General features: G+C 37.1%; 1 protein-coding gene across 1 annotated transcript in view; it reads left to right on the forward strand.

Annotated features, from left to right (window-relative positions):
• The window catches only part of cdh4 (cadherin 4, type 1, R-cadherin (retinal)), a 259,250-nt gene that overhangs the window by 109,868 nt on the left and 126,211 nt on the right, over positions 1-23,171 (forward strand). Inside the window, exon 3 of the mRNA XM_079857578.1 lies at positions 8,359-8,382. Coding sequence (XP_079713704.1) covers positions 8,359-8,382 — 24 coding nt within the window. The remainder of the gene's footprint in view (positions 1-8,358; positions 8,383-23,171) is intronic.

The following is a 23,171-nucleotide window of genomic DNA, read 5'->3' on the forward strand; positions in this document are numbered from 1 at the left end:
TTGAATTCACAAGGCACAATTAAATAAATAGGGTGGGCTGTAATTGTAGTATGTGCTTACTTAACATCTGCCTTTCAGCAAAATCAGTTACGACTAATAGACGAAATGTCTTACAATTAATATTGATGAGCAAATATGATACATTTGTGATAGTGATGTTGAATTATGTATATGCGTTTATTGTAAATGTAAAGCTTGCTTACAGTGTACTTACAATGACAGTTAACCTGGAGTTCTGGCAGGTCACATTAGTCAAGCTCACATCAGCTGACTCTCAGCTGATCCACGTCCACCTATAGGAATACGACGCCTATTACAGCATGCATATATAAGCTCCTTCAGTATTATCAGCAGTGAATTACCCTCCTCCATTCCCAGCTCCTCATCTCGTCCAGTCAGGATTTGGCATTCTGATTGCCCTTTGAATCAGACTAAATTCTCGAAATATGTTGGACATTAAAATATCGACATTAATGATATCTGCAATACATTCATGTTGGTTCTGTTCTGTTTAGCCTAAGGGGGGTTATTGTTGCTCTCCCTGCTCTTATCCATGGGGAGTTCTTGCCCAGAACAGAACCATACCGCCAATCCAAACTGAATGCTAATTGTCAATTGTCTTGACAATAGTGGTCCTGATGTAAAGAATAATAATTATAATAATAATAATAATAGCTGTATTTAAAAACAAAAATAAATTATTATTATCATTAAGATATATTAGAATATATTTAATATAAAATATATATATATTGTTGTTTAATAACATTAATAATTTAAATTATATTTAAAAAATTAGAATGAATATATTGCATATATATGTGTTTAATAATAATTTAAAAACTTATTATTTATTAATTTGTTTATTATTATTATCATCATCATTATATATTATAATGTATTTTTAATATGAAATATCTATACATTGTTATTTGTTGTTGTTGTTTTTATTGTTTAATAAAATAATGATAATTAGAAAGTCAAGTTATAATATAAATACCAATTTTAAATACCAAGCTTGGTAATTTTATATTTAAATGCAGCGTAAGTGGTGTTTTGCAGTGGATAAATACAAAATCACTTTACTTTACCAGGTGACTTAAAATTACAGTGACAATAAGATATTTGACTGCAGAACTAGTGACTCTCGTCCAATTTTTTAACGTTTGTCAGAACAGCAGGCAATGAGTGAAAAACAATTAAATGACTATGTATAACAAAATCTGCTGACCCTTGGAGAGCTCTCTCTGTTGGTAGTCATGAGAATGTTGTGTTGCAGTGTGTGTAAATGCGTGTGTTAACCTCCGTTTCTTTGAGCTTATTCTCTTCTGACATATCTACCAAAATACCTTTCAAACACAGATGCATTTGCATCTCTCTATTCTTTAACAGCACAAAGGGCACTGCATTAAAAAACAACAAAAAAAAAAAACTAAAATCTGCCTCAGTTAGTGCTGGTTTGGCACCAACAGTGATTAGCCACACACTGTGGCTGACTACCCTTCATTTCTAATTAGTCAATGATACGAATATAGAACACTCTCATAAAAACAAACATGCAAGCACATATAAAAACGAGTGGAAATATTTTGTGTTGCCAAAATGCGTTGATGTGCAGTACGGACATCAAAACATACAAATATTTTCTCCTGAGGAGATGAGGAAAGCATTTCTGTATTGGCTACCAGTCAAAACTGATGCAAGAAAATGTATCTCTTATCTCACATTTTTCTTAGATCTTGAAAACTGCACTAAGGGAGCGTGATATTGCATTCATAGATGAAACTTAATAACATGAGGTTCAGTTGATTTACTCATAAATATTGTTCATCAGCAGTTTCTTACCCAAAAAAGAATAATATCCTACCAGCAGTGCATTAATTTGCTCCTGACAAAGCAGGCATATTATGAGCATCTTAGCTTTGCGAGAATTTATGCTTACTTTCGTCCAAAAATCAGCGAGCCATATGGTCAGACGTCTATGTTCTCTTAATTTGCAGAAGTTATTGAATCCAAAAGTCTGGATCAGCACCAGTTGTGTCTAGTTAGGCCTTTGTGCTGAAAATCACAATGTCAAATTTGACCATAAGGCTTTTAATAGTATAGTCTCTATGCAGCTTACTGATTAAAACAGTATGTGATGTATATTTCAGCACAAATTTGTTTTAATAATTTAATAACTCAACTTGTTAATCGCATTACTGCTGAGTTCTGTTGTATTAAACGTAATTGCCAGATATCATAAAATATGTATATCTCGGGCATTTGCTCTGAGAGGCAAGGGAGGCAGTGCCCCCTCAAATAAATTGTATGAGAAAATAACTCATATGTGACCCTGGACCACAAAACCAGTCACATGGGTTATTATTTTGAAATTGACATTTATACATCATATGAAAGTTGAATAACAAATCTAAACATTGAGAAAATCGCCTTTCAAGTTGTCCATTTATGTTCGTTATTGTTCTGCATTCACTCAAAAAAAATAAATGTTTTATATATTTACGGTAGGAAATTTACTAAATATCTTCATGGAACATGATCTTTACTTAATATCCTAATGATTTTTGGCATAAAAGAAAAATCAATAATTTTGACCCATACAATGTATTGTTGGCTATTGCCACAAATATACCCGTCCGACTTGTGACTGGTTTTGTGATCCAGGGTCACATATTACAAAAATAAAACAACACAAATATTACAAAATGTAACGTTAAAAAGTGTATAAATCACTTGTTTTTCTAAAGTAACAGTATCCAAAAGTGACACCCACAGTCCGCTTCTCTTGCCTCCCCTGAGCCAATTGAGTTTTAACAGACCCCCTAAAACATCCAGTGAGTTTGATGGGGGTTAATTGAGAATGAATGGGGGAAAGTCACGTGAGAGGAGGCAATCCCTCCATCGCGCTATGATTGGATATGATTGGTTAATGCCATAAATCCCGCCTCTTGTTTTCGTGCGCGTTCGCGAATTGGTCTGAATGAAAAAAATGATGGCATTAATGGAGAAGACTAATTAAAAAGTAAGTAAATGACTCAGCCACTTATCACCGCTTCATATCATGCCAAAATCATACTTGAAATTGCCTGAAACATGATGAATGTGTTTTTTTTAATGAGCAATCAGCTTGTGGATATTAAAGATACATCATAACTGTGACAGTGTTTACCGAGCATGATGACTTATGAAAATAAGATGACTATTAAAAAGAACAGCTGCACATCAGTTCACAAATAAAATGTATTGTTTAAGTTACTACAGTTATTATTTTGGAATAAATATAACTAACTAGATGAGATTTATACTTGGTTTTAATTAAAAAAAAGAACATTACATACTATAATTAATGAATATATTTTCATGTAATGTTTATTTAACCAGGAAAATGTGACAACATTAAGTGTAACTGGGGCATGAATTTACATTTCATTTATTTATACAAATAAAAAAAGTGTGAGGAATTTGCCTCCTCATGCCTCTCTTTGAAAATGTGGTAAAAAAATAAAAATAATGCATCAGTAGTACATCCATTCCCTGCTACAAATATTCAGCGCTTTAGTATTACACTTTTGCACAGGTCTTTTTTCAACACTATTCCTTTAACTGTGTTGTAAAGAGTGCATCTTCCTTTGTTTAGCAACAACAGGTTTAACAGAGCGTGTGCTGTCTTATCACGTCGTTCTACTGTATCGTCTAAAGTGCTAGTTCTGTACTTTAGTATTTTGCTGGAGTATCGGCGCTGGCCCGGGTGCATCTCTTGAATGCATGAGACGAGGTCAGAGTCCAGCTGGGGAAATTACAGAACCAGCCGTTGATGGAGACCATTTGAGCCTCAGTGCTGCAGCAGGAAATTGAATTACCCTCACAATCTGTTTGTGCTGTACGTGCATCCCTCTGTTGTTCCGTTACCTCTGCCATGTGTGTATGTTTGTGGAGACTCTTTTCGATTACCTCGCTGAATGTGTGAAATCCTCCTGATCTGCTCTACGGTTGCACGCGGCCGGATTTAACCATGTCACACCTACAGGATATTACCTATTTTATGGTGTGTCATATGACAGTGAGAGGCTGCGCCCACAACTGCAAAGGTTTAGAGATATGAGATGATGCATGGAGGCTTTAGACCTACTGAGCTTGGTTATTAGATTGAAAGTGATATTCTTTGGTCACTTTGGACTTCAGTTCAGAAGATGGTTTGCACTTCTATCCAAAAGCTATATTATCCAAAAGCTAGATCCTCAAGATCAAACTCTCCCGGGTTTACAACATATTGTAGATAACATAAAGTCTACCCTGTGGGGAAAAAAAAAAAACTAGCATGAATTTTCTTGGAGTTCTCCAGCAAAACCAGTGCTGGTTAGGCTAGTTAAAGTGATAGTTCACTCACAAATAATAATTCTGTCATCATTTAATCACCCTCAAGTTCTTCTGTTGAACATAAAATAAGTTATTTTGAAGAACGTGGGTAACAAATCAGTTGATGGGCCACATTGACTTCCATAGAATGGAGAAAAAACACTATGGAAGTCAATGGGGACCATTAACTCTTTGGTTAAACTCATTCTTCAAAATATCTTCAACAGAAGAAAGAAACTCATACAGGTGTGGAACAGCTTGAGAGTGAGTAAATAATGACTGAATTTTCATTTTTGGGTGAACTATCCCTTTGAGAAGACTGGTGGGGACACCAGCTCAGACACATCTAAAAACAAAACACATAGTGATACACAATGTTGTTTCTTTTCAACAGGCTAAGGCCAGAAACAAACTACATGCAGGTACATGAACGCAAATGCTATGTTTTCATGCAGTTGTTGTTGCGTTCCAAAATGTGTCAGATGGGAATTTATAATGCAAGTGCAAAGTGCATTCTTATAATGGAGTTGTTGGTGCATTTACTTTTGTTCATTGAATTTTTGTGGGCATAATCCATTGATTTCAATAGAAATTCACACGACCTAGATTGTTTTGTGAGGGTGAAAGATTTTCCTAGGCTGATTTCTCATCGCCAGTTTTGTCGCAGTGTTGACCAATAGAGAGTTGCTTGATTTGAAAGGGACTTCTGTGTGAGCTGTGCTTCATATATCACAATTGACAACAGAATGTAATTGAACCTTTAGGGTTGCCACAACGGTCGCTATTTCAGGCATTAACAAAATGTTTTCTTCTATGGCCAGATGGCAGGGTCAAATACTGTCAGAGCAACAGTTTGAAAAAAACAAATTGCTTTGCAAATGATTTAAATTTGACATCGTATCGTTTTTATATCTAGCTACCTATATAATAATACTGTTTAAGGTTATGGTTAGGGTCCGATCTAACGATTTAGTGTGGTTGCAAAGACATTTGAAGGGAACTCTACTGCCCCCTTAAGTACTGAGGCTTATTTCCACCAGCACAGGAACACATGTTTAGTATGTCCAATGATATGTTCAGTCGCGTCTACATTGGCATATTTGCGTAAAGTATATTATTTATTGGCTTAATCCTGTTGCACACAAATACTCAGTAATAGACAACAGCAATTTACTAAAGCAAACACACTGTATTTTTCCACTCTGACTTTGGCATTTATCCAGTTGAGATTTTTGTGGCTGAATACATTATCCAAATTGGAAAAAGGATCCAAACACATGTGCTGATGTGAGAGGTTCGGGTTCAAATCTCCTATTAATATAGTGACGATAAACATTAAAACAATGTATGTTCCATCTTTAGAGAAGCTCAAATAACGCAAACAATCCCCAGAATTATGTTCATTTTCGCCGTCACTGCTTTTGACGACCTAAACCTTCAGCAGTGCACTTCTGCTTATTTAAGCAATCAAGAGCGTTTTACCTCATTGTTATTCTGCACGCAACCCATTAGTAATAATTAATCAAAACAAACAAAAACAATAAAGTCCATTGTTGTTTTTCATAATCAGACAACTAATTAATTTGTATGAAGCCAACTTTCCGACTTTCTCTCCAGTAGGGAGAAAGACATGGAGGAACATGGAAATTTCTACTTCTCACTACGCTCACTCCAATTAATACAGAAATCCATGTGGAACGCAATATTGTTTGTTGCCATTTGTGCAATGAATTATTCATGTTTTTGTTGTGGGAGTGTTTCGTTGGTAGATACATTTCTTTGCATCATCTTCTTTCCCATTTTGTCTCCCTCTGCTTGTTTTAACAAGACCCAGCAGAATTGAGCATTACTTCTGCACTTAAAATGAAACGTTCATTTTTTTGGTACATTTGCCTGTTCATTAGCACAATTTTAATTATACTGGCTCTGTAATGTTACAATAATGTGCTCAGTAATGTGTTGCAGAGGATCTTTGGAGACCTCAAGACCCTGTCACATTGATACAAAGAGTGCCGAGATGAAAAGCAGAACTTGTCTTCTGCACGGTTCATAGGAAACATTCACAATGGCTTTACTTTGGGTTTTTCGTGCTGTATGCTTGCATTGACCGAAAACACTATTGAATAAGAAACGGAGTAATCTGTATTTTCAGAGAGAGAAATAAATTGCGATGACCTTTCCATTTCGAAGATGTATGAAAGAGTGCATGCATAGTCATCCAGCAAGAGTGATTTAAACACATAACGGGAGCTCGTGACTCAAGGGAACAGACAGTGTTTAGAAAGGCTGAGTGGGTCCTTGGAATGCTGAAAATGTTTTATACAATTATTTTCTTCGGGCAGGTGCTGCTTAATTGAACCTAAACGTGTGTCTGCATCTCGAATGAATCATCAGCGAAAGAGGATTTCTTAGTTCATTATTCAAATGAAGGAAGTATAAGATTTCTTTCAGGGTAGAAGCAAGTTCCTTGATGTTTTACAGTTGGCTAAGCCTGGCCCGTACGTGCTGGGAGTCTGAAATCGTAACAGTGATTGTTAGTCATCTCCTGGTGAGCGCTACAAGGTTTAGGCATGGGCGAGAGTTCAGACACAGCGTTAGAGTCTGTATCCATGCCAAAATGCCCAGATTGTGTGCCAATGAGTCTGCGTGAAGCCTTGGGGAGGAGAGAGGAACTGCCTGAATTCGCAGCAGTGGGGGATGAGATGCCGAATAAATGAGAAATTGTTATTCATGTAGAATAAAGGAACATTGTTTGGAAGACCTACAGCACTCTGGATGTTGTCTGTGTGTGATTTTCCACATGCAGAAGTTTTGAAACATGGACTCGCAGGTGAAGTAATGCATGAACTTTGAGACAAAACTTTATTTCAACCCAAAGAAGATTTAGCCATTTGAGCTGGCTGGTTGAAAATTCAATTCCCCTTGCCTATTTTGCATAGAGAGTGAAGTGGAACTCTGAAAATATACAACAGAAATTAAAGGGGAAAGCCTTGGAAGAGCTGTTTGAGCATTCATGCGCAGGGTATTATACTCTTAAGCAATATCACACAAGCAAGAGTGCTAATCTTAATATCGGCTGTGATTTGGCAAGAAGTTAATATTACTGGTTTAATAAAATGATAAATGTTGCTAGTTAGCCTACTTTGTGTAGTTTTGCTTCTCTAACAAAAGAGAGTTCCAAACAAAGCCAAAGCCAAAGCAGAATCAACTTTTTTGCGACTCCAAGTGTTTCATTTAACTTATTTATAAAGACAGTCACTTTCAACGAATAGATGTGCTTGAACAAATTGGTTAAATTAATGATTGAACAACAGTCACTTGAATTAATCTGTTTTTGAACAATTCGTTTGATTGAATTACTCAACAACTCTCTTACTTTTATTCATTTTAATAAATCTTTGTTTTGTTTTTAATGCGTTGGTTGAATGAACGTCTCAGTGGCTCACTTATTTACAGTCATTTGAATGAATCACTGTTTTTGAACAAATCGGTTTAATGAATGATTCAAAAGACTAATAAAGACAGTCTTTTGATTAATTCCTAAATTAATCAATGTGTTTGAACAAATTGGTTGAATGAATGATTCAGTGACTCATATTTACAGTCATTTCAATCAATCACTACGTTTGATTTAATTGAATGAATGAATGCTTCAAAAGACTAATAAATACAATCATTTGATTTTTTTTAACAAATGTTTCAGTGCGTTTCAACAAATTGGTTGAATAAAGGATTGAATGACTCGTTCATTTAAAATTACTTGACTTGAATTAATCAATGTTTTTGACTCAAATGACTCAATCGGCCAGCCATAATAACACAATTATTGGAAATCGAATACCAGTGTCTTAAAGTGTTATGTTAAACCGTATGTGTACATATTTCCAAGGTTTGTTGTGCTGAATCCTGTCTATTGATTGTACTACTTGCTAATATCTATGTTGTGTATAAAAGTTGTTTTCTTCTTCTAACCATCTCTCTGTTTTCTCTCACTTGTAGATACCCTGCTGTCATCTGGCCATGGTGAGTACTTGAGAAATATGTTCCCTGAAACAGCTCTGCATGACTCTGAATGTGCCAGATCTCAAATGTGATTATTGTTTCTCAATGTTGGTCCACAAACGCTCGTGACTCCATCCGACCGGAGCATCGCTGCGGCAGCAGATGTACATCTTTTTTTTTCTGAAATTTACATTGCATACTTTCAGGTCTGTTGACTGACTTGGAGAACCCAATCTTTGTTAGTGATTACTGAAGATTCACCTCTGCTCCCTCAGATCTGTTCGGAGTTTCAGAGCCGGCACATTTTCCCAGCATGCTCGTTCAATCATTCTCGACTCGGTCAATCACCCCTTGCGGTTCCACTGGCTGTTTGTCAAAGATGAGGCGCTTCCCTGGGAGTCGTTGTATAGACAGACCTCTTTTTCATGTACATTTGACTCTGTGGGGGGGGCAGTTTTTAAATTTTATGTTTTTGCTATTGAATTGATGCTGTTACAGAGCCTCATTGGAAGCATTGCGCATGTGCTGGATATAATGGACTGCGTGACAAGCATATAGTCCACCTGCAGAGCTGCTAGGGCCACTGGAAAATAACACCTGCGCTGATCATTTCTACATTCGTTTAGAGACGAAGAGAAAGAGAGCGATCAGAAAGGAGGGTGAAAAAAGCCTTGCAGAGTCTGCGCTTAAAGGGCAGTCCTGTCCTAAACTCGAGCTGTATATGTTTTGCACTCAAAGCACACTCGCCCACAATGCTTTGTGGAAACAAGATGTGGCACTGGGTTCAGTTTTTCCGTTTACTCTGCACTTTGCGCGAGAATAGGATATGTGCAGGCCAGCAGGGTCTGTATTTCCAGGCCAGCACATTTTACTTTTTTTTGCCAGTGATCTTTTGTGAGACGGTAAGCTGGTACAAATAGTGTGCAACCCTTCAAGATTTCTGCAAATGCACCATAATGGATAATAATATGGCTCATGCAAGCACTTTGAATAGCTTGTAAAGGATGCGAAAACTCTCTGCGGACCAGGGAACTTCTTTATTTTAGTATTTAATGCTTGTTTTATTGTGTTTGTGTGGTGTTAGTGCAAACAAAAGAAAGGGCCATATGGTTGAAGCGATGTAGAAATATGTTGACGACATCATCTTGACAACAGTAATGGTGACGGCCACTGTTTAGACAGCAGACATTATTCCTCCGGCTGCCTTACATGAATGCGTTCGCACAAACACACTCTCCCGTCCTGTCGAGAGCCATGAGCGTGACTCAAAGTGGCTAGACCTGAGGTGCCGACACACACATACACATACCTCACGACACACACATGTGCATAACTTCAGGTATAAGCGGCTAAATACAATGTACTGTAGATGTTCGTATATACATCTGTATATACAGGGATACGTACTGCATGTGCACACAGACCTTTAGATTTGAAAGGCCTAAATTTAGGTCATGAAAATGGGCTCTACTGGTACACACAGTAACTGTACATAACTATGTGTTTAAACTATTATTATTATACAGCAATGTAATCAGAAAAATAAAATGGTTTGGACAAATTAAAACAGGAATGGCAAAGTAGAGGGAAAAAATTGTAATTTTTTTAAAAGAATTTAATACTTTTATTCAGCAAGGATGCATTCAATTGATCGAAAGTGACAGTAGAGATATTTGGAACTTTATATTCATTACAGAATCCTGAAAAACATTATCACAATTTTCAACATTGATAATATTAAGAAGTGGCTCTTGAGCAGCAAATTTATATATTAGAGTTTAGCATATTAAAATGATTTCTGAAGACTGAAGTAATGTGCCATAACAGAAGAAAATTACAAACAGTTATTTTGTTAAATGTATTTTTACTGTATTTTTAATCAAATAAATGCAGCCTTGGTGACCTCTGACCCCTTTGTGTCTTAAAGTTGTAGTTTAACATCTTCAGTGTGGTTTACTTGATAAGAGTTTTTGCATCCGGCGTCGTGATTTACTCATTTATTCCAGACTGTCTGACAATTCCTCCTCAAGGCCGTAGCCGACATCATGTATCACATATAGGACATGCTGGCTCTGCATACACACGTCAATACTTTATGTAAGTGTTTTTGCTGAATGTTGCTCTCATTGCTCTCTGCTCACGGCCCCCCTTCATTCTTCGCCATGAATACCGGTTGATGGCTTAAACTAAACGAATCAAAAAGCAGCAAAGGAGATGGAGGAATGAAGATGAAAGAGTGAATGAAGCAGAACTCTGTGTCCTTGGCCTTTGTGTGGGACTGGCTGAACTCTGTGGTTTTGATGACAGATTGCTTTAAAGCTTATGCGCACCTCATTACTAAAGAGAATCCGGGAGAAGTTTCAGTTCGTCCTTTCATTACCATTGTTCTTGTATTTGGTGGTTTGTTTGGTATAAACTCACTGTGTATGTTTGCTGAAATGGGGAGGCTTTTGTTTATTTTTGGCTTGCTAGACCAGATGGTTTCTAGGCCTGTCTTTGAGGCCAGAAATAGTATACAAAGGAGAGGACAGACTAGGGCTGGACGATTAATTCAAATGTAATTAAAACCGAAATTCAGGTTTGTCAATTGTATGTGTTTAAAGTAGTGCTGCACGATTAATCGTATCGCAATCGCAATCGCGATGTCAAGCCTACGCGATTATATGACGCAAAATGCTGCGATTTTATAATAAATAAACAAATTAGCGCTGTTAACGCACTTATAGCAAATGCTTTTAAACCATTCATGCGCGATAAGACATAAAAGAACGAGCTGCCTGTGAATGTCCTCCTGACACACACACACACACAGATAGACGCGCGCCAGTATCAAATTCTCTTTCGCGGTAGAACGAACAACACACATGTATGCCAAAATGAACGCGCTGCCTGTGAACGTCCTGACAGTGACAGACAGAAAGACTCGCGCTAATATCGTGCGTGCGCACAAAACAGCATGACAGAATACAGTTCTTTTTCGAGCTTGAACGAACAATAACACACACAATTATGCCAAAATGTCTTTTTGTCGAGTGTCTTAATAACATAAGAGTAGTCTTATGATGAACATGAAGAGTTGTGATGACTCGTGAAAGAATGAGGCGCGTGTGAGATCCGCGTCTCTGACAGCGGCTGGTCTTAAAGGGACAGTACACAGTAGCCACTAATTACATCTGTCCTAAAGTTCATCTTTTTTTCTTTTTTTTTTTCTTTTTTTTTATTATTATTATTTTTCTTTACCCCTGACATGTATGGTTATATGTACTTTTGTATGTAAATTATGTTTTGTTCTTGTTAAAATGCAATAAAAAAAAAATCTGTCACTAAAGGGAACAGAGAAAAACACTCACTGCTCTTAACTAAAGAACTTTTTTCTTTAGGCTGATTATCACTAATCTGTGTGTGCATTTATTTTCCTTGAGAACCAAGCAAGTTGACTCATGAAACCATTTTTTTATTATATCGCAAATCGCAATATTGACCTCAATTATCGCAATATGACATTTTTCCCAAATCGTGCAGCCCTAGTTTAAAGGCTTGCCAGGTCGAACATTTAAGCAATTTTACACCATTCAAGAACAACAGTATGGAAAACATCTCACTTCAGTGCTCGCGAGCTGTTTTCTGTGACACAGAGAGCCGAGCCGTGTCATGTCTCTGACAACGCGCGAGCCTTGAAGCCAGATCACTTTCACGTGCGTCTTCACTAAACGTTGTCAATTGTATGTGTTTTAAGGCTTGCCAGTTTGAACATTGAAGCAATTTTAGACCATTGGATTTGTATCATTATTGAACTATTGCGCTGATGCATTGTGGCACACAAATGCATCCAAAGAACCAAAAAAACAAAATAGTCGTTCATTAAACGTAATTAAGGTCAAATGTTCAATTAATCGAGATTTTGATTTGAGGTCATATCGTCCAGCCCTAGAACAGACCATTCCTATAAAAAAGGAACGGGAGAAATCGCAATGCACAATATGTGGTTTAAAGTCCAGCCTATCAGTTAAAAGGATCAAATTGCATTTTTGACTGTGCATTAGGTGGGCCAACCTGAAAAATGCATTTAAAAAACATTTTTTTTTTCTTGTTTAATATCTAAAATTCAAAATGTAATAAAAAATGACATTCCAAAGTTCATGGAGCCCAAAGTTGGGTTCTTTGTGTGAAGTTTGTATGAAGGCTGCATTTATATGATCAAACAATACAAGAACTGTAATACTGTGAAATAATATTACAATTTAAAATAACATTTTTATATTTGAATATCATTTAAAGTATAATTTATTCTTGTTATGAAAAAGCTGAATTTTCAGCATCATTACTTCAGTCTTCAGTGTCACATGATCCTTCAGAAATCATTCTAATATACTGATTTGGTGCTCAATAAATGTTTTATTGTTATCAATGTTGAAAATAGTTGTGCTGCTTAATATTGTTGTGGAAAACAATCTTTTTTTTCAAGATTCTTTGATAAGTAGAAAGTTCAATATTTCAAAGCGACTGCAAAATATATATTTTTTATTTAAATTTGTATTGTCAAATCACCCTTGCTAAATAAAATGATTAATTTCTTGAAAAAAATTAAAGATAAATAAATCTTACTGACCCCAACCTTTTGAACGATGTGTGCTCAAGAAGCATTACCAATATGGCCGACGAGTGCCTTGTTTCACCTGAATCACCTCCACTGCAAATTCTATATGTCCATTGCTATTCTTTGTCTCTCTCTCATCCTTTCTACTCCCTCACACTCTCGCAGTTTAATTGCCGCTACCTGAGGTAGGCCTAGGTGTAATTGTTATAGTAGAAAGTGCCTTGGTCGGCTGAATTTAAAGCCTTTTATCTGTAATCTCCCGATTGATTATGCTTTTTTCTGCCAGCCGAGCAAATTGTTCAAACCATCAGGTGCACGGCGGGGAAAAAATAGCGAAAGAGGACCTTCAGCTGTGTAACAACCAAATCACAAAGCACATCGGCTAGAACATCAAATTTAGAGACAGACAACACAATGCTGCTTTTTAGTTTACTCACAGAGACAAATGAAACACAGATGTCTTCCTTGATTTCTCAAAAATGGAAAAAAGGGGGAAGATTAAAAAGTGTGTAATATGTAATTTAGAAAAAAACTAAATAAGGAAATGATTTTTGGAGTCATGCAATATATCAAAACATTATTTTGGCTGCAGTGAATGATTTCTACACCGTTATTGCATTCTGCAGGCAGCTTCACAGTCCACCCAGCTTGATCAATATCTTATTCAGCGCTGTTGTATTTTTTAAATACAATACAGTAATGAATGCCGCCACCCGGGGGACTTGGCGTAGCCTCTTATTCTGCATATCTGTCTCAAATGGGCCCTCCTGTTAGCCTGTCATAATGTTAAAAAAATGCCATGGTAGGAAATGCATTAGTCTTGAGTATTAGATTTTAATACAGCGCTAAGGAGCGAATAAGAGGAACTTAATAGCTGAGGTTAATGTGGGTGTGATCCAAAACCAGTTGACAGAAATGAAGACAGATAACTAGAAAAATACAGTTCATACTTAAAATCCCACCCTCTGTTAGGTTTTCTCTCTCTCTCTCTCTCTCTCGCCATCTTCCCAGGAGAGCTATATCTGTCCTGCTAATAGGTCCGCCATTGGAGTGGCTCTCTAGTAGTCATGCAGTGAGGTGAAACGTCCAATTTGGCTGCCTCTGGTGGAAGCACTGTCCAAACCCTTACCATCATGTTAGCATTGTGGGATAGAGATGCTGGTTGTAGATTGGCAATGATATGACAGGTGCTACCTCTGCAATTACGGTAGGTTTTAGTGTGTTTAAGTGTAAGTGTGTGTGGGTCAGGTTTTGCCTACATTGTGAGGACCATATAAACCCAATGATAGTAGAAGTAAAATTCATCTACAATGTAGGGAGGAAAAATGGATAATATACATACTCAATAATGTAAAAGGGGTTATTTGAGGTGGTTTGATTGCGAAAAATGGTTTTTGATACATTTTTTATGAAGTTTATTGAGGATTGTGTCTTTCAAACACATGAAGTGGGTTGTCTTATGGGATTTTTGTGGGTTTAATGAAAATGTAATTTGTGGTGTGCATTCAAACATGCAAAATGAAGACCGGTGTCAGTGCAAATGGATTAAATGGCACAGGATTTATAAATCCTCAAAGTAATTTTAGAAGCGGTGACTGTGTGAACAAATTATTATGAATTAATACAGCAGGTATTAATGTGATTGGTGTTGTGCACTATGCTGTTATTTAGGCAGAATTGAGAATACATAGTGTGACCAGAAATGTATTATACATTTATTTATTTATTTTATATATATTTATTTTAAATTTTTAAGTAAGTCAATTATGCAACACACAATATGTTTGATAGATTTCACAAGCAAATGAACACCCTTTTTTGGGGATCTTAGTAAATCAGGGGCCAGCGAGTATAAATTCTTTAAATAGCTTCTCAGTATCGTATAACAGAGTTTGTTTCGGTTAATTGTTTGACAGTCTGAGTATTTAGGGAACTGCCTTTTTAACGATTTTAAAGAGTCACACATTACCTCACATTATTTGCCAACAGCTGTTGCCAGCCTCTGGTTCACATAACTTGCTGCTTTCCGAGAGCACCAGTGTGTGTGTGTGTGTGTGCGTGCGCGCGCGCGCGTGCGTCCGTGTGTGTGTGCGTTTTTACCCATCTGCATGTGTTTGTTTGCACTGCTTTTGAGTTCCAATTAAAAGCATCAGTCCTTTTGGCATCGCAAGCTCCTTAAGGAAATAATCTCATATATATATAAGCACAGGAGGCATGGCAGATGGTGTGATAGAGGGTTACCACCAGTGAACTGTCACTTAGGAACACAGATTTATAGTTTGTGATTCAACACTGTACTTTAATTTAGCTTTCATACAAATGGAAGACCTTCCACTTCCTCTTTGTTGTTCTTATGATGAAAAGACTTAAGACGATGACACTTGTCTTTTATTATACAAAGAAACACACTGGTAAGTACATTTCACAGAGCCGCAGCTGCGCTAGAGCTGCACATCTACTCTGCTGCAAGTCTAAGCTCCACATCCAGACTAGAAAAACAGTGGCAAACTGCATTATGGCTTATCAGTTAGTTCAGCTGGGCCCAGGAGCTAAAATAAATGTGTAGTTCGTAGGTCCCAGTGAGGTGGACAGGGAAGGAAAATACACTATTTAACTATGAGACTGATGGATGAACAGCTTTTGGTTTTTACCTTAGAGCTTACACCTGTTCATGCGGTGGTCCAAGCTGACAGCTTTGGGCTTGACGGCTCTCGGCCATGTGGACTGTTATTCAAAACAATTAATTAGCCAAATTTGATCACACACAAATGCATTTTTCTATAATGGTGAATTCTGTCCCCTTAAACCCAACTTTCAGAATTAAAAAAATATATATAATAATAATTGAAAAAGCCGTTTTCCCTTAGTGTAGGTGATTTCAGGTTTTACTATCCTTCGGGGCACATTTGGTCCGCAGAATGTAGGCAAAACCTGACCCACACACACACACAAATTATTTCAGCTTCCCTGGAGTTGAAAGCTGTCCTATTTTCTTTGCTAATTTTAAATTTGGTCAAACATCCAGTGTTATGTTTGTGCATTCGATCTTGGGAGATTGTGAAATACATTTTCCTGTCGTTACACTTAAAGTTTCGTGCATAAATTTCTGTATTTAAAATTCTGTATATATAATTTATTATAAAATAATGCAATAAGCCACAAGATGATGTGTGTTAAAGGGGTCATGAATTGCACTTATAATGTTAGTATATTTTCTTTACTAAATGTACCATAATTAAGAAACAAAAAGCCATTTTCTTCTCTAATTGTGTTATTTTAGTATTAATATTGTATTAAATTGTTCACATTTTGAAATCGATTTTATTTTTTATATTTTCTGTTTTCATTTTAGTTGATTTTTAGCAGCAGCTTTATTCAAAAAACAAACTCAAAACTTAAACGGACTCGGGAAAGGTTCTCGGGTGCACAACTAAGATCGTAAAACAGCGTTCATATCATCCAAACGAACCGAACTCTACCGTCAATCGAATCCCAGTGTGCACCAAAAGTGCTAGTGTGAAAGCAGACTGCTATGAATAGGTAACATCTTTTTGGAATATGTAGAACTCTTTTGAAAACTTTTACTACATTTTCAGTATTACAGCTGCAGAGCATCACTAATTGTGAAAAGTGTTGATTACAGCATTATGTTTAGATCTACTCCGAATGCAAAAAAGGTTTCAGCGCTGAGCATTGTAGTCGATAACGGTCTGTTGAGTGCACAAATTCAATTATTTAACCATAACACTGTAAAAAAAATATATGATCAACCCCTTGCCCCTACCCCTTGGCCCTACCCCTCCGTTTTGCGCGTTCCCGTGAAGGGGTAGGGTTGTCTCGATTCTCTTTTGGTTGGAGGGGGAGGGGTAGGGGTAGGGGTAAGGGGTAGGGGTAGGGGGAAGGGCCAGATAGCCCTTGAAACGAAGATTTTTCGGGACCACACTTCAAACGAAGGGGTATGAGAAATGTACCTGCATACACCGGCTACAGAGGCAACATGACTGCCAATAATCATTTTCTTTATGTCACATTCAATCTTGTGTTCATATTTCCTTTCATGTTCTTCAAAGAAACAGTTGCAAAAAAATCGCTAAAGTTCGTTAACAATATGACGCGTGTAAAAAGCAAAAGTTTGAAGCGAAGTGGACGCGCGAATGAGGCGAATTCGCGTCCACCGTGCCGCTTAACGCCTCATTCGCGCCGCAAGACCTCCAGACGCACGTAAACGCGTTTTAACATTGAAATCACTCGCGCCAGACGCTCTATTCGCGTTTGGTGTGAACGCAGCATTAGGCGTCGAAGATATCGTCATCTCCGTTGTTTTCTACGAACTTCAGAAGAAAAATGCAAAAAAGTAGCTGTAACTCACGCAAGACTACAGCTGACGACGGCATCTTGGAAGTTTGTGATAAACATTGGCGCATCTCCTGCGACGTAGGCGCTAGCAACGACGTATAATGACGTGTAATGGTGTATTAGTGGTGTCCCATTTCTTAGGGGAATATTTTCACCCCTACGCCTTGCCACTCTGTTTCGAAGGGTTAGGGGTAGGCGAAGGGGTATAAAATAGAATTGGGCCTTATGAATTGAATTGGAAGTTATGACAACTTATGTTTTTACATTGCTTCAACTCATCAAAATAAGCTAAACAACTTTCAACTTTTTTGATAAGCTATACAAGATTCAACTCATTTTTAAGCCAGAATGATATAATTAAGGTAAAATGACTTAAACATCCATGTTGACTGTACTTAAAAATTTAAGGCAGCAACTTAAACTTGCTTTCATTATAACTAACAGTGCAAACAGAACGTAAATAAGAGATTGATTGTGCAGTATTGATTGAACAGTATTTTTTAGTACAGTGATGAATGTCAAAAGATCAAAGATAACTTGATTTCTCGAATAATGACCCTTTAAAGTAGTTTAAAGGCAGGTGTTTTTAGGCATGACTACAACCATTTGGGCATTTGAGCAGCATAAAGTGGTTACAGCAACTATATATAAAAAAAAGAAGTCCAATAATTCATTAAATGTATTACTTTAATAAGAATACTTACAATAATAAAGAATTAGAATGGTTTCTTATGGATAATAATTACAATAAACAAATCTCCTGTCAAGTGATATAGTTCATTAGCCTGACTGCAGGCTGTTTGTGGTTGCCAAGCAACATCGGAATTGCAAGCAACATTAATATAGAACTTATCTGATGATGCACATATCACCCAAAGGCTGAAATTGTAATTTACTGCTGTGATTCAGTTTTGATCGTGAACTTTTAATGACCTTAACTCTGAATTTTGCTGAAAGCTTGTCTACGTCTTCTCAGGTTGTAACCGTTTGCATTGTGTATGTCATGTCCTTAAATAGAAAGGGTAAAGAGTCCATTTAAACTCTACACCGAATACTTTCACTCGATCTGCTGTTTTAACACACCTCTCATTCTCTCTCTCTCTCTCTCTCTCTCTCTCTCGTTCAGAGGCGGTGTAGCATTAAGGCCTATGGAGATCAACTGTGTCCAGGCAAATCCCTACACAAATTAGATAGCAAAAGCCATTATTACATCCAATGTCTTCATGGCAATCCCAGCAGTTAAATTACAACCTTTCTGCTCCTGTTCACAGTCAAAGAACAAAAGGGAAACCATTTTCATTACCGCCAGTCTGTCCCTTTTTCTCCTTTCTCTCTAGATAGGAGGAATAGGAACAAGCCCCGTTTATTAGATGCTTAGGTGGTATCACACATGCCTGTTAAGACTTAAAAAAAAAAAAAAAGGATGGGGAGTGTGAAAGAGAGAGCTTTTCATAAACTAAATTATATTCCACTGACTCAAAGCATTGAGAGAGCAAGCTCTGTTCTCACGGCTCAGACGGCAGGCATGTCACACGCACGCTTGAAACTCTTCACTTTACATTCCTGTCAGGTTTTCTGAAGCAAGTCATACTTTAGGTTCAAACTTCTGCTTTGCTGCTTTTGTTCAACAAGAGACGCTCTCCACCTAAACAAATTGTCTGTCAGTCAAAAGAAAACTAAAGCTTTATATTGCGGATTAATGTATTGAGTTCCGTTTTATGTTTCGCCGCGGACCTTCTTTCATTGTGTAAACATACAATACAGACTACAGTGACATTTAACATCAAGCTGTCATGAACGGTTTTACTTTTATTGTTCTAGAAAAAGCTACCGCTTCCACTTCAAATAATTTTTTTAACAGCAATAGTATAGCTTTTCCAATAAAGTTTGACAAAAAACAATTGTTTTTGTGAAACTCAGGTATTGTTAAAACATACCCTACGAGAAATTTTTTGCTGTCTGATCTCATTTATGTAAGTCATACTTCAGGTTCATAAAAGTGAACATCAGAAGTCCCTGTACAGTATTTTACATCCTCCTTTTGTATTAAAATAATTGGTAACACTTTAGTTCAGGGTCCAATTCTCACTACTAACTAGCTGCTTATTAACATGCATGTTACTAGGCTATTGCCTGTTTATTAGTACTTATAAAGCACATATTAATGCCTTATTCTACATGACAATATGCATCCCTTAATCCTAGCCCAGGGTTTCTCAAACTCGGTCCTGGAGGCCCACTGTCCTGCACAGTTTAGCTCCAACCCTGATCAAACACACCTAGCTGTGAGTTTCTAGTGATCCTGAAGACATTGATTACCTTGCTCAGGTGTGTTTGATCAGGGTTGGAGCTAAACTGTGCAGGACAGTGGCCCTCCAGGACCGAGTTTGAGAAACCCTGTCCTAGCCAATACCTAAACTTAACAACTACCTTACTAACTATTAATAAGCAGTAATTAGGAGTTTATTGAGGCAAAAGTCGTAGTTAATGGTTAGTTAATAGTGAGAATTGGTCCCTATACTAAAGTGTGATCGAATATTTTGTGAAAATATTCACTGCTACTGTCAGGAGTAGCAGTATATAATGACAAGAATAATCCAAGGAAAACAGACTTTAATGAAATAATACTCGAAACAAACAGGAGAATTGCAGGGAACACAACCACTAACTTTAGACAACACAGAACAATGAGCAAACAAAACAGTAAGTAGGTTAAATGAGGGAACTAAACAGGAACAGCTGAACTTAATGATAACTAATGTTTATAGCCATGGAAACTAACAAGAACACATGCAGAACTAAACTAAACAAAACATGACTGTGATAGCTACATTTTCACTATTTTTATTTAATTTAATTTAATAAATAATTATTTGAAATTATTATATTTAATTATTTATATTAATTATTTAAATTCATTATGGAATTGTTTATTAAGTATGTTTCATGTATTAAATTAAGTGTTAATTATATTTATTTATGGTATACTTTTTCATTATATAATTATTCATTTATAAATCTATACAAAACAATACTATTGTTCAATTACTTACTATAATATAATAATTAATAAAAAGAATAACAACATATTTTAAAAATATAAATAGCTTTTTTGTCTGCTTTTTTAGGACTGTGTAGTTATGACTACTTTAAAAAAAATAGGAGACGACATGTATACATTTTCTTAAATTTTACTACTGTCATAATTTGTATGTTTGTTAATGACTGTTACTTTGTGAACATTGTTACTTAAAGGGATAGTTCACTTTGAAATTAAATGTTGGTATGTTTTAGCTTACCTCAAGGGCATCCAAGATGTAGGTGTCTTTTTTTCCGCAGTAGTTTCAATTTTGATATTTTTAGGTAAAACCATTCTTGTCTGTCAGTCATTTAATGCAGGTCTGTGGTCACTGTCTCAAAGAGCATGCACAGAGTCCAAATTAAAACAATTCCCCATTGTCCAAATTAAACAATTCCCCATCGTAAGTACACATTAATGGCCTAAGACACGAAACGAGTGGTTTGTGTGAGAAAACGAACAGTATTTATACTTTTTATACGTTTTTACCTTTTGTACACAGCCACGTCCAAGTGATCTGAAGGCGCGGGTGCTTCCTGCTGTGTGACGTGTGCGCAGACTGGTGCATAGATATATACAATAGATTCCGCCTTGGCTACGGCAGTTCATTGGAACAAGGCGACATCTAGTGTGTATATATCTATGCACCAGTCTGCGCACACGTCACACAATAGGAAGCGCCCGCGCCTTCAGATCACTTGGACGTGGCTGTGTTTATATATAAATATAAATACACACAAACCGCTCGTTTCGTGTCTTAGGCCATCAATGTGTACTTACGATGGGGAATTGTTTTAATTTGGACTCTGTGCATGCTCTTTGAGACAGTGACCACAGACCTGCATTATCTGACTGAGAGACAAGAACGGTTTGACCTAAAAATATCAAAATTGAAACTACTGCGGAAAAAAAGACACCTACATCTTGGATGCCCTTGAGGTAAGCTAAAACATACCAAAATTTTATTTCAAAGTGAACTATCCCTTTAAAGTCCCCCTGTATTCAATCGTTTTATCCCTTAACTCACCTTGATCACCAAAATGACATATTTAAAAGTTTATGCAAATTAGCCCCGCCTCCACTCACTCGCACCAGCTCAGAGATCCACTCGTTGATGATCACACGTTGACGTAATTGGTTACATTGTTACGTCAGAAACACCAGCGATTTCAAACCGCGTTTTTGAGACTGTCTTTGGTTCACTGCAGTTTTAAGTAGAAAATACTCATCAATAATGTTGACTTATGAATGTGTACATGGTTTATCTTAAAGCATATTAAAAACACCACATAGACATATAAACAACATTAAAAGCTTGATTTTCACCACAGGGGATTTTAAAGGATTAATTCACACAAGGATAATAATTCTATTATCCTTTACTCTTATCAGTTACTCATTTACATTTACTTTATTTCTTCTTCTGTGGAACACAACATAAGATATTTGGAGTAAACATGGTAATGTTTGGTTCTCATTTACTTCTGTTGTATGGACAAAAGAAAAACACTTTCTCAAAACATATTTTCATTGTTTCATTGAAGAAAGAAATGACATGAAGGTGAGTAAAGAATGACAGACACATTTTTGGGTGAACTATCCCTTTAAGAAATCAACCGCTTTATTCACACTGGACACGTATACATTTTGGTTTTCAAATCCTATCCTTTCAATCGACTCTCTTCACTGTCATCTTGCTAGTTTGTTCAGACAGCATAGTCAGTATCTAGTGTATCTACATTGGTTGCTATAGTAACGATGTAAGCATCAGCACGATGCGAATAGACTTTCGCATAAACTAGTGAGAGGAGCTGTCAGCGTGGAAAGAGCTGATAGAAAACAGAAAATATTGTCTCTGCTCATGTCCATCATGATATCATAAGGATATAGTTTGAATCGGGGTTTGTAAACATAAGATTTTGACTGGTTTCCTGCTGTTTAGACTACAAAAAAAAACTAAATGGATTTGAGTTGGATGCGTGTCTAAACAGAGCCAAAGAATTTGGTCCACTGGAAGCTGCCCTTTTCTTCTGGTTCTCTTGGCTCAGTAGACGACAGTGGCTGTCTCACAGATGCTGATGTTGCATGCGCACAGAACAAAATCTCACGTCTCTCCCTCCCCACATTCAGACGCTCTCCTCCTCAGTCACGCAAACGCTCCCATCACACCGTTCCATCTGCATCACTGTCACTGCTCTCCCTTCATTTCAGTTGGCAAGCGCGCTCATACGTTCATAGACTGCGTACGCGGATACAGTGCATGAGTGGGTATTTAATATGTTGGCCGACAGATGCACTGGTATTGGCCGCAATATGTTGATGTAATTGATTTAAACGGAGAACATCTCATCTTCATTCTGCAAGAAGATGACGCAGCCTACTTTCCTGGCGCACCAGTTTGGAACGTTTTCCGGCCGCTCTTATGACCTATGGCTTAACCTCTCATGTTTCTTTTCTTCGAGTTACTCTCCTCTCCAGATTTAGCTTTGGAACATTGATGCTGAATGGAAAATGTCTGCAGTCCAACCTGATTTGGCAGATTCTGTTAGGAAGAGAGTCCAGTTGTCGGCATTCCAGTTTCCATTATGCAGGCGAGCATGTGCTGTCCTCTCCGGCTGTTTCTTTGGTTACGATGGCATCATTACTCATGTATGAACGCTCTCCCTGGCTCTTGGCATTGGTGTAGTGGGTACACAGGGGTCACGTCATGCCAGGGTAAGGCGCTGCAGGAGAACTTGACCTGCCAAAGGGCGGGCACATGGAAAGGGGTCCCGCTGC

The sequence above is a fragment of the Squalius cephalus genome, assembly GCF_949319135.1.
Source record: "Squalius cephalus genome assembly, chromosome: 22".
Classification (NCBI taxonomy): domain Eukaryota; kingdom Metazoa; phylum Chordata; class Actinopteri; order Cypriniformes; family Leuciscidae; genus Squalius; species Squalius cephalus.